At 37.9% G+C, this 13624-nt stretch overlaps 3 protein-coding genes across 5 annotated transcripts in view; all 3 read right to left on the reverse strand.

The window, feature by feature from the left end:
* The window catches only part of LOC122565943 (E3 ubiquitin-protein ligase MIB1-like), a 159677-nt gene that overhangs the window by 81472 nt on the left and 64581 nt on the right, over positions 1-13624 (reverse strand). The window contains exon 1 of one of the 3 annotated variants that reach the window (XM_043722513.1): positions 10930-10945. The exons of 1 other annotated variant lie outside the window; for it this stretch is intronic. The gene's annotated coding sequence lies outside the window, so the exon portion shown is untranslated. Of the gene's footprint in view, positions 1-3958; positions 3984-10929; positions 10946-13624 lie in introns of those variants that run through there. One more of the 3 variants, XM_043722512.1, reaches the window with a different exon arrangement.
* Positions 1-13624, reverse strand: part of LOC122565939 (E3 ubiquitin-protein ligase MIB1) — a 674113-nt gene that overhangs the window by 14712 nt on the left and 645777 nt on the right. The window lies entirely within an intron of this gene.
* On the reverse strand, positions 11300-12282 carry LOC122565945 (histone-lysine N-methyltransferase SETMAR-like). Its single transcript, XM_043722516.1, has 2 exons — positions 11535-12282; positions 11300-11470 (listed from the first exon to the last, which is right to left on the reverse strand). Exons 1-2 carry the CDS (start codon positions 12179-12181, stop codon positions 11452-11454), a joined length of 666 nt encoding a protein of 221 aa, XP_043578451.1. The 5' UTR covers positions 12182-12282; the 3' UTR covers positions 11300-11451.

The raw sequence follows: 13624 nt of genomic DNA on the forward strand, positions 1-13624 counted from the left end.
TCTTGCAATAGAGAAACAACCCGTTCGTTCGTATGGCATCGGTAGTAACACGATAATTCGTTTTCGTGCACACTGGATTAACCAGCAAATCCGATTTTTTCCAAAACAACGCGCCGGAAGTCGTGCATCGTAAAGCCGCGTAGATCCTGCTGCGAAACAAAATGTGCAATCGACTATGTGTACCGGAGACGATGCATGGATCGTTTGTTCTATTAAATAACGATCACGTCGCCCGATAAAATCCTGATTTATGCTTTAATTAATAGACGTTTAGAAACATTCCGTGCGCTCGTATCGTAACGTCCGATCCTCGATAATGTTGCATCCTGTTTGCAATGAGCTTTCTATTTATACCGTTTATACCGACGGATTGATATTTCTTATTGAACGTGAAAAAATTTGTTACGATCAAGATATCCAATTGAATTCTTTGAAGAATAAACGTTACAAACTACGTTATAACGTTGACAGTCGAACCGAATGAAATTTTTTACTGTCGATATTTCTTGTAATTTATATGCCTTTTGTAACGTTACGTATTTGTAATATTTCGTGTTTATTATGTTTCACGTAAGTATGTAACGTATTCATTTGAAGTATCGTAAAGAAACACGTTCTTGCGTTAAGATGATTTCCATTTCACCAAGTATCGTACGTATATTCGTCTCTTTTACTTTCAAAAAATAAATACGTACTTTTTTACGGTACACTCTGGTATATAAGTATGAAGAAGAAGAAAACTAGAGTAAATTATCCTGAATATTGCTAGCAGAATCATCGTGTAAGTCACGTAAAGGAAGATCATGTACAGTATATATGCAAGGCGTGCTATAATGGGCATACGACAACTGCACTGTGGATCTGAACAACTCGATGGTTTTTAACATCATCGCTGTTAGATCAAACGCGATGCTAATACCGCGCTAGGTTTTAGCCAAATCGTCCAAGCGTCGAAATTAATTTGAGCGAACTCTGTTTTTGTTACTTACTTATTAAAGGCATTTAATAAATAGAATTTCGATTACACAATTTGTTTCACAGATCAAAAAGTTATAAGTCTAGAAAACTACAAGATGTTCCTCGAGTGACGCCAAATTGAAGATAAAATTCGGCAAGGGAAAAGGGAAAGGTACAACCTAGCGAAGCATTGTAACATAGGACAAGGAAAATTAGAATACGAAAAGAAAGTCGGAACAGTTCGGTTGCGTTAACGAACTCAGGCACGAGTCGGTCCAAATGAAATTATTGATCGTCCATAGCTCACGATCGGTTTGCAAGAGTGGCCACGTTAATTCGCAACACATGCGGAAGTTCTATGCTAGGGGGTTGCAGTCGCGCGGCCGGAACTGAATTTCGCGAGTGCAATCGACTGATCGGCCAGTGACTCGCCAACCGATCTATCCTCTGATTCTGCTATTCCAGCTAATGCGCTTTTGGCGAGCGTGTGCAGTTTTGCCGGGTGCAGAGAACGTAGCAACGGACGACGACGGGTATCAATCTTAAGCGAAGCGAGGAGATAATCAGCTTGTGGCTCGTCACTCGCGACTACGCCGCGTGGCGATTCCGTTTCAGCGGCCACGGACGTTACGAATCATCTTACCGTCTGATTTATCTCGCAGCCGCATCTCGCTATTCATCGAACAGGACCCGATGAACCACCGGACAACGAGATACGTAATGTTCGAATCGATCGCTGCTGTCGTTTCGTGACGCTTAACCTAACTCGAATGACACGCGATCAAGCACGTTGTTTGGACACCAAAAAGAATGATGTATACTCGACTCTTGAAAAATTAAAAACTTTTAACAATCATAACTCTGTAGCGTAACAACACGTTCCGAGGTAGGCGGAGTAGTTCTTAAGCGGCGCTACTATTTTTATTTATATTTAACGATCTTATCACTTTTTAGGTAAAAAGTCTTCAATTATTTTCATCGCGAAAGGTAAAGATCGTAGAAATTAACGCGGCGAAGACAAATTAGAAATCCTTTCTTGTAATCTTAGAGAATCTTACACTCGGGGTATCACGTAACTTTTTTTTATTACGTTTTGTAGTAAAGAATATAGTGTCAATATATGCTCATAAAGTTAGTTTCGAGAGTGGTTACCTCTTTTAAGATTAAAACAACATTTTCATGGGGTGAAGTTTCACCCATTGGTAGCCTACAAGCTTTCAGATTGTAACAGACTGCACCATTCGTTTCGGAGAACTATAAATTGTACGTATAGTATGATACGTTCTCGAACATCAAGAAAAGGGTACCGATCTCGACGGACCTCGCAAGCACAGATTCAACTTTTCTTTCGCATTGTTCCCTGTCGAATTACACTGCCTGGGTCGGATTTATTACATGTTTCGAGGCGTTGACGACGTGTCGATGGCACGCCACCCAGCAGCCGCTTGCTGAATCGACGAATCGGTTCCTAGTCGAGGGGCCATTCGCACAACGCTACGTTTTACGTTGACACGCCGGCTCGCGGCGACAGCTGCGGACGATCGTCCACGAAAATAGTAAAAGGAACGAATCGACAACGATCGAACGACCGGCCGGCCAGATGAGAGCGTTATGGGGCCTCATAAACTGTTGAACGATCTTGACATCGAATTCGACAGCGGTTCGTACGACGGTGACCGATCTGAAGAAATTGCCTAAATCCAGCAACTTTGCTATCGTTTCCTGATCACCCTTCACTTCAGACTTTTCTTTTCTTCTCGTGGACGTGTCATGGACAACGCACGAACCACGGCATATCGTATTTTGATTAGGCAAGATACGAAATGACGATAATTATATATCGATCGTTTCAACAATTATCGCACAATCTGTTTTACGAATGGGGTATATGTGTATTTCATGTAATTTTTTGGAATTTCATCGGCACTGTGACGATACCCGACTGTAGCGATTGTAATAGAAAGAAAATTTGAAACGAATCTGAAAATGTTACAAGATATTTATTAAGACTATGGCGTTTTGGCTAGACAACGTACCGGATCATGATGATTATATTGTTCAAGTTTGAAATAGATGAGGCCAGTTTGAAAAAATGCACAGTGGCTCGTTGCAACAATTATCATAGAATTTTCTTATGAGCGCATTATGTGTATTCTGTGAAACCGTTTGAAATTTCCTTAACGATGTAACGAAACAGGACTATCGTGATTGTAATAGTAAAATTTCAAATCGATCCGGAAGTATATATGGAAGTTATACAAATAAACACTTTTGTTAGCAAAAAATTAGTACACCATATGAGTAGTAATCTTAATCATACAATTAATATTAAAGATGGTCCCATTATATACAATCGGAGACAAAAATATGGAAGTACTTAACAAAGAAGTTTAATTGAACTAGTGTTATATACTTAAATTTTATTTATTATACACCTTATATTACATAAATTACGAAACACACAATCGAAATCAATATTCACATTTTTGTGCAAACGAATCGTATTTAACGAAATTTCATTGATACTTACTTCCATTGTCCTATAATATAACTATATTATGATTTACCAATACAGTGAATAATCGACTGTTCAATCATTTTGATACTTCCAACAAATATTTTCTAACTTCTACGTACATTCTCAGATCAGTTTCAAATTTTATCAATATAATAATGACGATAGTGTTTCACTATAGAGTTGATAAGATTTCAAAATATTCTTTCTACGCAATATATATATTTTCTAAATAGATAATAAATAAATAATAAATAAATAATAAATAAAATAGATAAAAGTTTTCTATGATATACGTTCAAATATTTTCGCAAGTCAGTGCATATTAAGAAGAAAAACTAGCCAATCTAGTTTCATGGCAACCGCCTAATCAAACGGCAGCTCGTTCATTATTCAGGAACCGGGTTTCTTTGATGGTTGTTAACAGTCTCGGTACAAGGTCCGCACACGGTTTCACCTATGAAATAGTAGCTCTATTTCGCTTACCCCGCTTGAACTCCTTAGTCGGGAGTTGAAACTTCAATCTTGTCTCTGGCTCGAGTTTCACTCGACATTTTCCTCGTCGACCAACTTTGACTTTAACTTCAGATTTGACGTTCCTCGGCCTTATCTTTGTTAATATACACCACGGATCCGCACTTGGACGGAAGTTCCGCGAGAATCAGAAACGAATATCATCCTTGTATAATATTATAATGTGGGCAACTGGGAAAGTCACGAACACAGTTTCGAATCCTTTCCGTGCGCTTTTGTGATCCTCGATAATAGTTTCGAAAAATTTAAAAATAAAATAGTTTCGAAGGCGAATTAGCGGGTGAAATCACGCCGCTTAGAGATCAACTACGGAGTAGCATTTAGAAAATCATAAAAATAGAAGACTGGAAATTAAAATTCAATAAAAAAATTATTCAACATATTCGGAAGTCGATACAAACATATAACGAGAAGCAGGGAGAGTCCTTTAGCAATGAAATTAATTAATGTTTTCTTAATGTTTGTTACAATATTATTGATTAACATTATTTCTCTAGCCACGTTTGAAGGAAAACCATAAAATAGAATTTTCTTCGATATTTTTCGTCGTCCTACCATATCGAACGTGTTGATCAAATTAAGATTTAATCTAAATTAAAACATTTCTCTGGCAAGCTATCTTAGTAGTATCTGGCATTATACAAATCTAGAGAACAGCTTGCGGACACTTACGGATAGCAACGCAGATCTGATACTTAATACCACGAAATTATTTCACAAATCAACGTTACATCCCCTTCGACGTAACATGCTCACTGTGCCTCAGCAGGATACCGTCCTACGACATATTTCACGAAGGATTCCTTTGATCAATAGTTACCTAGCCATTCCGATCTGCGGCTTACTCTCGCAATTTCGCAGCTCGCGGAAGATTTACGTTCGCCGCAACTGACAATGCGAATCCCCTTTAATAACCGTGTCCGTCTTTATTGCTGCTCGGTTTGCACCATTTGTATCGTTGACTTGAGCCCGCCTACTTTACAATCCGTCGTAGATTCGTATTATTAGATAATGCGACAGCTATACGACGGAGTTTACCCACTCGTGCAGTTCGCGTTACCGCACGTGCGGCAGTTGACTTCAACAAACATAGCTGTTAGGCGACTAACGAGAGCGAATTGTAGAGATTAATCGTGTTAGGCCACTGTTCCTGTAAACGCGTGTGTTGTAACGGTAATCGTCTTTCGCAAATTGTATATGTTAATCCTGCTGCGGTTCTCGAATGTTCAGATTTCGATCTTCTTCTCTAAACGCGTGGTAAACGAAAAAAAAATATCTAATGTTTTAAGAAGATGTTTAACACGACACCGAAACGAAAGATCATGGTACCAATGACAATTTTCTGATATTTTGTTCAAATATATGTGTCTTTTAACGTTAAAGAGGTCTCAGAAATTATATCACTCACAATATCTTTATTTTATAATTTTTTAATTCTTTATAGTTGGATAATCTACAGAAACCTCCGTGGTTGCAATTCACGAACGCTTGTTCCAAACTCTACCAACATAATCATGACAATCTGGTTTCATTAGTGCTAATGAAACCTCAAAACGTTGTATACGTGCAACTAGTGATTGTATCGATACCGATATATTTGTATAGCACACGTGATATTGTAATACATAATTATACGTAATAATACACAATAGTACATAATTCACAGAAACTTTCTGTACATGTACAAATGTCTTCACGAGTCACTGTAGATACCACGAATCTCCGTATCGAGATCAGTATCGCTATCGATAAAGAGTGAAACTTATCATAAAAGTGATTTTATCTTTCCCAGTTCGGATCAAACAGCCCAAGTCAATCAAAATTCTATGAAAGGACATAGTCCTGGCGAGATACCGTTTAGCGAGCCAGCATTGAGAATCGACGTGGACACACGTGTTACCTTTAAAACCTATCAGCGTGCGCGGTCACTATAGAAACCCTTTCGCCTCCCATTTCGTTTCCAGCACGATTCGTAGATGTACATGCAAAAGGATAGGGAGACGGGCGAATAAACGGCTAGGGGACGAATTCGTGTTAGGTGTTAACGATGAGTTGTGGCCAGCCAGAGGATGAACCCCTCTTCTCAGCCACTGTGAGAAGATCAATGATGAAGCTGTAACCCCGTGGCTCGTACTTTTGCACGGCTCCTAATGGCTTTGAAATCGAGCCTCGCTCTATTCGTGAAAATTCGTCTGGCTTCGACCAAGGGAAACGATGCTCTGTTTCCGTAGTTCGATTCTCTTCCCATTTATCTTGCGGTATTCTACCTTGTGTTTCGAGTTTCTCAGACAACTGTTTTTCAGCTATCAGCGTTTAGGTGTAAAAGGGATTATCACTGAGAAATATTATCAGAAATATTGTGTATGTCACTAACGAAAATAATTAGGTACGTGCCATTGGACAAGTGCCTATGTGTCGAACGTTCCATATAGGATTTATTGGGTTGGCAACTAAGTGATCGCGGATTTTGTCATTACCACCTAATGATATTTATTGTCAATATTTATTGTCTTGGTAGATTTAAATGTAGGATTTGAAAAAAAAGCGAAGCTTATGAGAAACTTTAATTACAATTTTTAAAGGAACTTTCCTATCAATATCGATTTTAGTTATTGGTGTTTAGGTATAAAAAGGGATACATACAGTCTTTTCATAAGTATTAGGTCATTTACGAAAAACTTCAATTATAATTTATGCATGAATTTTTCTGCCAATTCATGGCACTATGGATTTATTATTTAACTATAGATATTAACTGTATTAGATCTTTCTTAGTAGAAATATTAGCTTTTTCAATAAAAACGAATGGTAGAACGACGAATAACTTACAAATTGGTTTAACGTCAGTATCGTTGACTTTAAAATAACGAAACACAGCATATATATCAGAGTACTAATTTTCAAGTGGTTTTACGATTTTTAAATAAATGAAACACCTTGTTAAACGCGCGTTAAATGACATTTAACGATATATTATGCTACGATCAGATAGTTTCATTTCCCGAAGATATAATCACAGTCCCGGTGTAACTGCAGCACTTAAAGCTCCGTTGTATCATCGTTGATTATGTCAGAAAAGTGGAGAATGTTCAAAATTCCCGAACGTTTCGCGAGGGATGCATTCGAAGCCGCAGATTCAAAAGTTAAAAGCCACGATCAAATAGACGATTTCGAGAGCGAGACCGGAAATTACAGCGTAACGAAGAGAAGAATGCGTGCCATGAGATCGTGTGGTGCAATCGCGGAAAAAGGAGGGTGAATGTTTTCATTAAGAGCAAGCCGTTTAAAAATATGCGAAATTTTAATCACAGCCGAAGTCGCATCCGAAACGTTAACCCCGAAAAAAAGCCACAATTCCTCGGAGTCGGCCGTCACAAAAATATAAAAGGTACAGCGAATAGACCCGTCCATTGATAACGAACCAACCAAAAATATGTTTCGTAGCGTTTTCCCTATTGGAACAGCCGTCTCGATGGGTTTTTGCCCTTGTCGGCCGAAAATTGCATGGTCAGAATTCATGCCTCGAAAAATACGACGAAGGTTGCGCCTTTGAAATTCCCTGCGAATCGATATGCAAACTTTCGACCAACCAAAGTCTAACTTGCCAGATCCATTCGTATGATCCTTAACCGGTTCCTTGGACCGAATTAATTACGTAACTCTGTAAACGATAAATGCAATGACGTGCAAATACTTCTTTTAGCAGCTGTATATGTATATATTTTTTTTAGCAATCTATAGAATCTTCCCATAAGCTGTGCTTCTTATCGAATTTTATATGAACGACGCGTATCTTGTCCAAAAACTTCTTCCTATATTTTTCAATTATACTCTGTTCAAAAAGTTCGTAGAATTACATCTGAGCAAACCATGGCACAATGCATTTATAAAAAAAAGAACAAGAAATTAGAATTAAGTGCACACTTCCTAAACTGATAATACTTGGCAGTTCTTCAACGATCATCCGGACAGTGAATCGCCGATTTTCTTAAACATATCACTAGACATTTTCAAGACGCGTGTTGGCTGAAAGAAACACGGACAATATGGACAACATACTAAAAGAAAATTTCTGTTTATAGAAAACACTTTAATCTCCCTTCTTCGCCCGGCCAGATCGTCACGTCGTTACTGAACTAGGAGAAGAAGAATCACCTTTCGAACCTTCAGAGCCGAGGAATAGATATCCTCTTTCAACGAGTACGTATCTAAAACACGCATTCGAATCAATTCGAAAGATATTTTCTACTTTTAAAAACGTCGAAGAACGAGTATCAATGAAATTCATCTCCAGCATTAGATTAAATTAAGGTAAAAGGGAAAAGAGTAATGCAGCTACAGATGTCGTTAAAGATACCAGTGACGTGTATTCAGCACATGTTTTAAGCGCAACAAAAATGTCGAACGTGATTTTCGACCTTTCCAATAAATCAAGATCCAATCGGCAGGAAACGTTTGATATCAAAGGGCTAGGAGCTGTAATTGAGACAGAACTTCGTTTAACAGTTAGAGAAGTACACAGAAAGATTAAACAGCAGCAGTAGCACTGTACATCGACATTTCAGCTGGAAAAAGCGACCCGGCTTATGGAAAGACCGTGATATGAACGTCAATACTCGAATTTCCAATTTTCCAATCATCCGCTGAATCGTCTAAAAAATATACGCCGTAAAATACGAGCGACGTTTTTCGCAGAAATCGCGGGGCACGAAGTTTCCTTTCCCTTGATGGTAGAACGTTTCCTTCCTCCGTCATTGTTTCGTCGCACGTGACAACCATCGGGACGCGGCGAAGATTAAAAACCGTGTCGTAAGAAATTACCAGAACTGCGTATTCCGATGGTATTCTCCGACCGCGAATAATCGGCGAGCTTTCTTCGCACGGAATTGTAACGCGATTTCACGGGATTTCAGGAAACGCCCTTTTTCATGGACTGGGGTGGCAAGAATAACACAGACAGACAGACAGAGAAAGAGAGAGAGAGAGAGAGAAAGCATAGGGTTCGCCTTAATGAACGTCTCTTGTCTTTGTCCCACATATTCGTCGGGACCACGTTGCTCTTCCTTATCAACATTAGCCAGTGAGACGCCAGGGAGAATAACATTGGCCTCTGGCGAGTAATATATCCATACTTCCCGTCATCCCTTAATGCATTATGCATAAGGGTTCGATATATCCAGGGCAATTGTATGTGTGTTCACGTACAGGGTGTTCCAGTAAGTTGCTGCCAAACTTCAGAAGAATGTGATATTCGTCAAAACAAGGAAAAATGTACGATACGTGAGTTCAAATGTCGTCAGTTTCGGCCACAGAAATAACAAAGGACTGCGGCACACGAAGAAATAATTAAAATAACTAGTAGCTAATAAAAGAAGAATCGAAACATATCCTAAGTCTAAAGTTGAATAATATGTTAAATTGTTAGCGGCTGTAAGTAGTTTCCAGTTAGGGCTTTGCTTCATTAAAAATATATCACGGTGTATTTCTAATGTCTCGAAGAAGAAAATATAAATAAATTGCACGTTCGTAGATAATGCAATCCTTTATTCTTACAAAAACGTAAAATCTCACTTATAATAAAGTAATTGAATTATTAAAGTATTACGTATGAAGCATCTGTCTAGTCGTACAGATAAATCGTAGAGATAAATCCAATTAAGTGGGATTTTTAATTTGCACGAAACTTTCAACAGACAGCATAATCGAAATGATCGAGATTGCGAGTGGCACGAAAATTTCAAATTCGTCATCGACGTGAAACAGCAAAGAAAACTTCTAGAACGATCTAAGTTTGTGTATGGACGAGCACGGTGGTAATTTTTCACGGTTTCGTGCCGCATAATGGCGCGTCTCCACGAAACAAATCCTATCGAAATTCGAAGCACTCTTCCATCGTCAATGGGATTTTCCAGGCGTGCTGCGTTTTGTTGAGAATACGGAGAAAGAAGGTACTTAAACGGCCTTAAAAAGGAAGGGCGAGAATGGTAATAAAAACGTGGAAAGTAAAGGGAGAGGTAAAGGAAGAAAAAATTAAAGGGGATAATATACGAGGTGTGAGAAACGAAAGAAACAAAAGTCGTTTGGATGAATGGGATGCAAGTGATATTTTTGAAATTTTTTACTTGAGAGCAGAAACAGTTGATATAATCGTTAAAAATAAAGTTGCTTGAGTGATGGGATAGCAGTTACGACCCAATGATACCAAGTACAATTCTGCACGAGAATTCTTTCTCTCGTTATCTACATAATTAGCATAGTTATAAAGAGTATCACTGTATCTGGACACTTACCACACAAAATTTTTACGAATGCGCAACGTGTGTCGTACGACACTTTGGGAAATATCATTAATACTATTATCGACTATATGTATGTAGATAATTTTGTAACTATTACGAAGTGCAATGTTGTTATGAATATTTTCTGAATATTTTTATTCGTTTCGTTATTTCTGTATTTCCTTCCAACTTATCAATGTAATCGTGATAGTCGCATCCTGTCGTATCTAATAGAAAATCTTCTGCATAACGCATAATATTATTACCAAAGATTCAAGTGCCTAAACATTTTTATGTCACACTATAGATGTATTATATTCAGCTATTAAAATTTCGATAAAGTCTAAACTATATTATACTACCGATATTAAGCTACCGAGTCTTTTCTTATTTTAATTATCAGCTTCGCTCGGTTCTCGATTTACTGCTAGTACAACTGTATTTGCTGGTACGGAACCACGTAGCAGAACAAACTTATGGCGATTTTAACGCGCTGTAATGATCCCTGTGTAGAATTTGTGCGAACGTGTCCAGCAAATTCGGTGTAACATTTTGCATGAATCGAAACAAATGTTCCCGTATCCATATATTCATACGTGCGCGCGTACTATACGGCGTTACTGAACTAAAATCTAATACACTCACGTTGTAATACGCGAACGATATGCTGCCGATATCAACGGTTAACTGGTGTGTAATCGGTAAACGGTTCTCTGTTGCATTCCCAAGATACAATTATGGCGAAATTATGACGCAAGACGTAAAAGAACAGCATTGCGATTGCTTGTGTTCGCGAACGGAACTTGAATCACGTCGTGAGATTAAAAATATTTTTTTTATCGCGTTTTATCGCGTCACACGCGTTACACGAATGATACTAAATGGAGTTTTTCAAACGTATTTATAATATGAAGGTTGCATGTTTGAATTTCCCATCGAGTTAAAAAATATAAGGATGGGAACTTCGGAAACGTTAGGATAATGTTTTTAATATGAAATAATTTATCGGTACAGGTATAAGTATTTTCTTTTATTTGATTTATTGACAGAAATCTCTTTACCAATATAGATTTACGCCAATTCTTGTAAAAATCACGAAAGTATCATGCATAATAAAGTGTTTCAATTAAATGTAAGCATTCGAATAGTACAATGCGTACATTCGTGTTAAGAATCCAAATGGCACCTGAAAAGTTATATGTAATAATATAAATATCATTAATTATATATAATTATAAAGCCAAACTCACATGGAATAAGCCTGTGAACCTTCGATCGATCTTCTGCCTCTATTGTAATATTTCATACAATTTTCAACAAACGTATGAATCCCTTTCTCAAAAAATGTGGCCTCTTTTTTACGAAAGTCTTCCATCGCTTTTGCTATATCTCCATTATATTTTTTCTTTTTATTTTGGAGAAGTTGATTAAAGTTTTTGAACAAATAGAATCTGGTTGGTGAGTCTTTCTCGGATTCCAGTGACAACGGAACAATCGTATAGTTTTTTGCTGTTATATATTTATATGTATCCACCGTGAACTGTGGTTTTGCATAGTCTATCATTAAATGTAATTGGTGGGTCTCGGGAAAACCTTTGGAATGACGCAGCTGTAAATCTGCGTTCTTAAATGAATTAGAAAAGTGTACATCTATGGAACTTATTGTAGATTGTCTAACAAAATATTCGATAATTCCGTCCATATTCCACCAAACTCCAAGCTGCATTTTGTTCGCTTCAGGATTAGAATTTTCATTTAACCAGTCGAACTGATACACACCGTCATTATATGAGATCCATTCGTCATCGTAGAACATAGCCGACTTCAAATCCATAATTAGTATATTTTCACACATAACGTAGCGGTGAAGATTCTCTATTCGCGTATTTAACGCCATGCTTCCTTTCAAACACTATATTATATCCTTCTAAGCTTTGACAGAATCTACGTATACTAATCGCGCGTTGAACTAGTACTGTTTGATCCTTACGCGCATCTACTATCGTACTGAAGCTCTTTTTACAAGCGACACTGTTATATGTTTCTGCGCTTTCGTTTATCATCTTCTGTTCAAGTGCAGATAAACGATACATCCTTTCTGCAAATGTTGCATCCTCTATTTCTATCTCTGTATCTCTATCTCTTATTTAGTTCTCTTTGTTACGCCCTGAGGCTTACTATAGGCCGTGTTCCTAACCGTCTCCCTTGGTACTACAGTGTCGCAGACGGTTCGTCTTACATTTTTTTTTTCTTTTTTATTTGGTAGACTTCTTACAATCAATTCTCATTGAGAATTTTAAGTACATTATTTTGGCGTGGTGCTGTAACTTGGATTATAAAAGCTTATAGTATGTTTGATTCTACTTGAATCTAAAGGGCATTGTCTTTTTAGTCTGCGGATCTGATCCGTCGTGTCAAGTAATTGGCTAACTAATGGGTTTTGGTGGTTGTTAACTCTTATATTATATCTGTTACTGAATTTCGATATTTTTTCTTTGACAGTGGGTATCTTAAGGTCGCGATGTATCGTTTTGTTGGTAACATACCAAGGTGCGTCTATCAAGGATCTTAGAGCTTTCGATTGGAATCGTTGGAGAATTTCTACGTTGGAATTACTCGCTGTTCCCCATAGTTGGATCCCATAGGGCCAAACAGGTTTTAATATGGCTTTATATTCGTTTTACATGACCGGCGAAATGTACACATTGTGGCGATAGGCGGATAGTTGTCGTCAAGCAGCGAGTTCTAGAAACATCGGTTCGCCCTCGGTCCGTTATTTTATTTACACAAAGAAGATGGCACACGTGATCATAGACGCGAACGGTTGCGAGACCCAAGCGTGGTGGGGATCGTCAGAGGAATAGAGAAGTCAGAGGAATAGAGAAGTCAGAGGAATAAAGTCGAGGTCGCTTAGTCAAACGAATACGTCGAGAAATATCATAAAGTCGAGTCGAATTACGATAACAAACTAGTCATTTGTGACATGTTAATTATAATTTTAAATATTGTTAAATATAGAAGCTTAGTGTTACAATCATTCGACCTACCTCTGTTATCCTAATCGAAACAGGGAAACGACCGATTCGCGGCGTCGATTATCAGAAACGTAGCGAGAATTTACGCCTCTCGCTGACGCGTTTCCTCGCGACGGCGTATCTTCGCGAGCTGTCGTAACGCTTTTAGTTAGTAGAAGTTATGAGAGCAGATTGCAATCGTAAAGTGTTTAATGCCTATGCGTAATATTAAATTAAAATGAACATAGTATGCATGAAAGTAGCTCTGTAACGTTGTAATTAAGCGAACCGCGGAAATGCAGAAATGATCACTGTTAGGCAAGAAT

The sequence above is a fragment of the Bombus pyrosoma genome, linkage group LG3, assembly GCF_014825855.1.
Source record: "Bombus pyrosoma isolate SC7728 linkage group LG3, ASM1482585v1, whole genome shotgun sequence".
In the NCBI taxonomy this organism is placed as follows: Eukaryota; Metazoa; Arthropoda; class Insecta; order Hymenoptera; family Apidae; genus Bombus; species Bombus pyrosoma.

Bases quoted from the DNA above. Each gene is read 5' to 3' on its own strand.
- LOC122565945 (XM_043722516.1), bottom strand. From the start codon at position 12,181: ATGGCGTTAAATACGCGAATAGAGAATCTTCACCGCTACGTTATGTGT.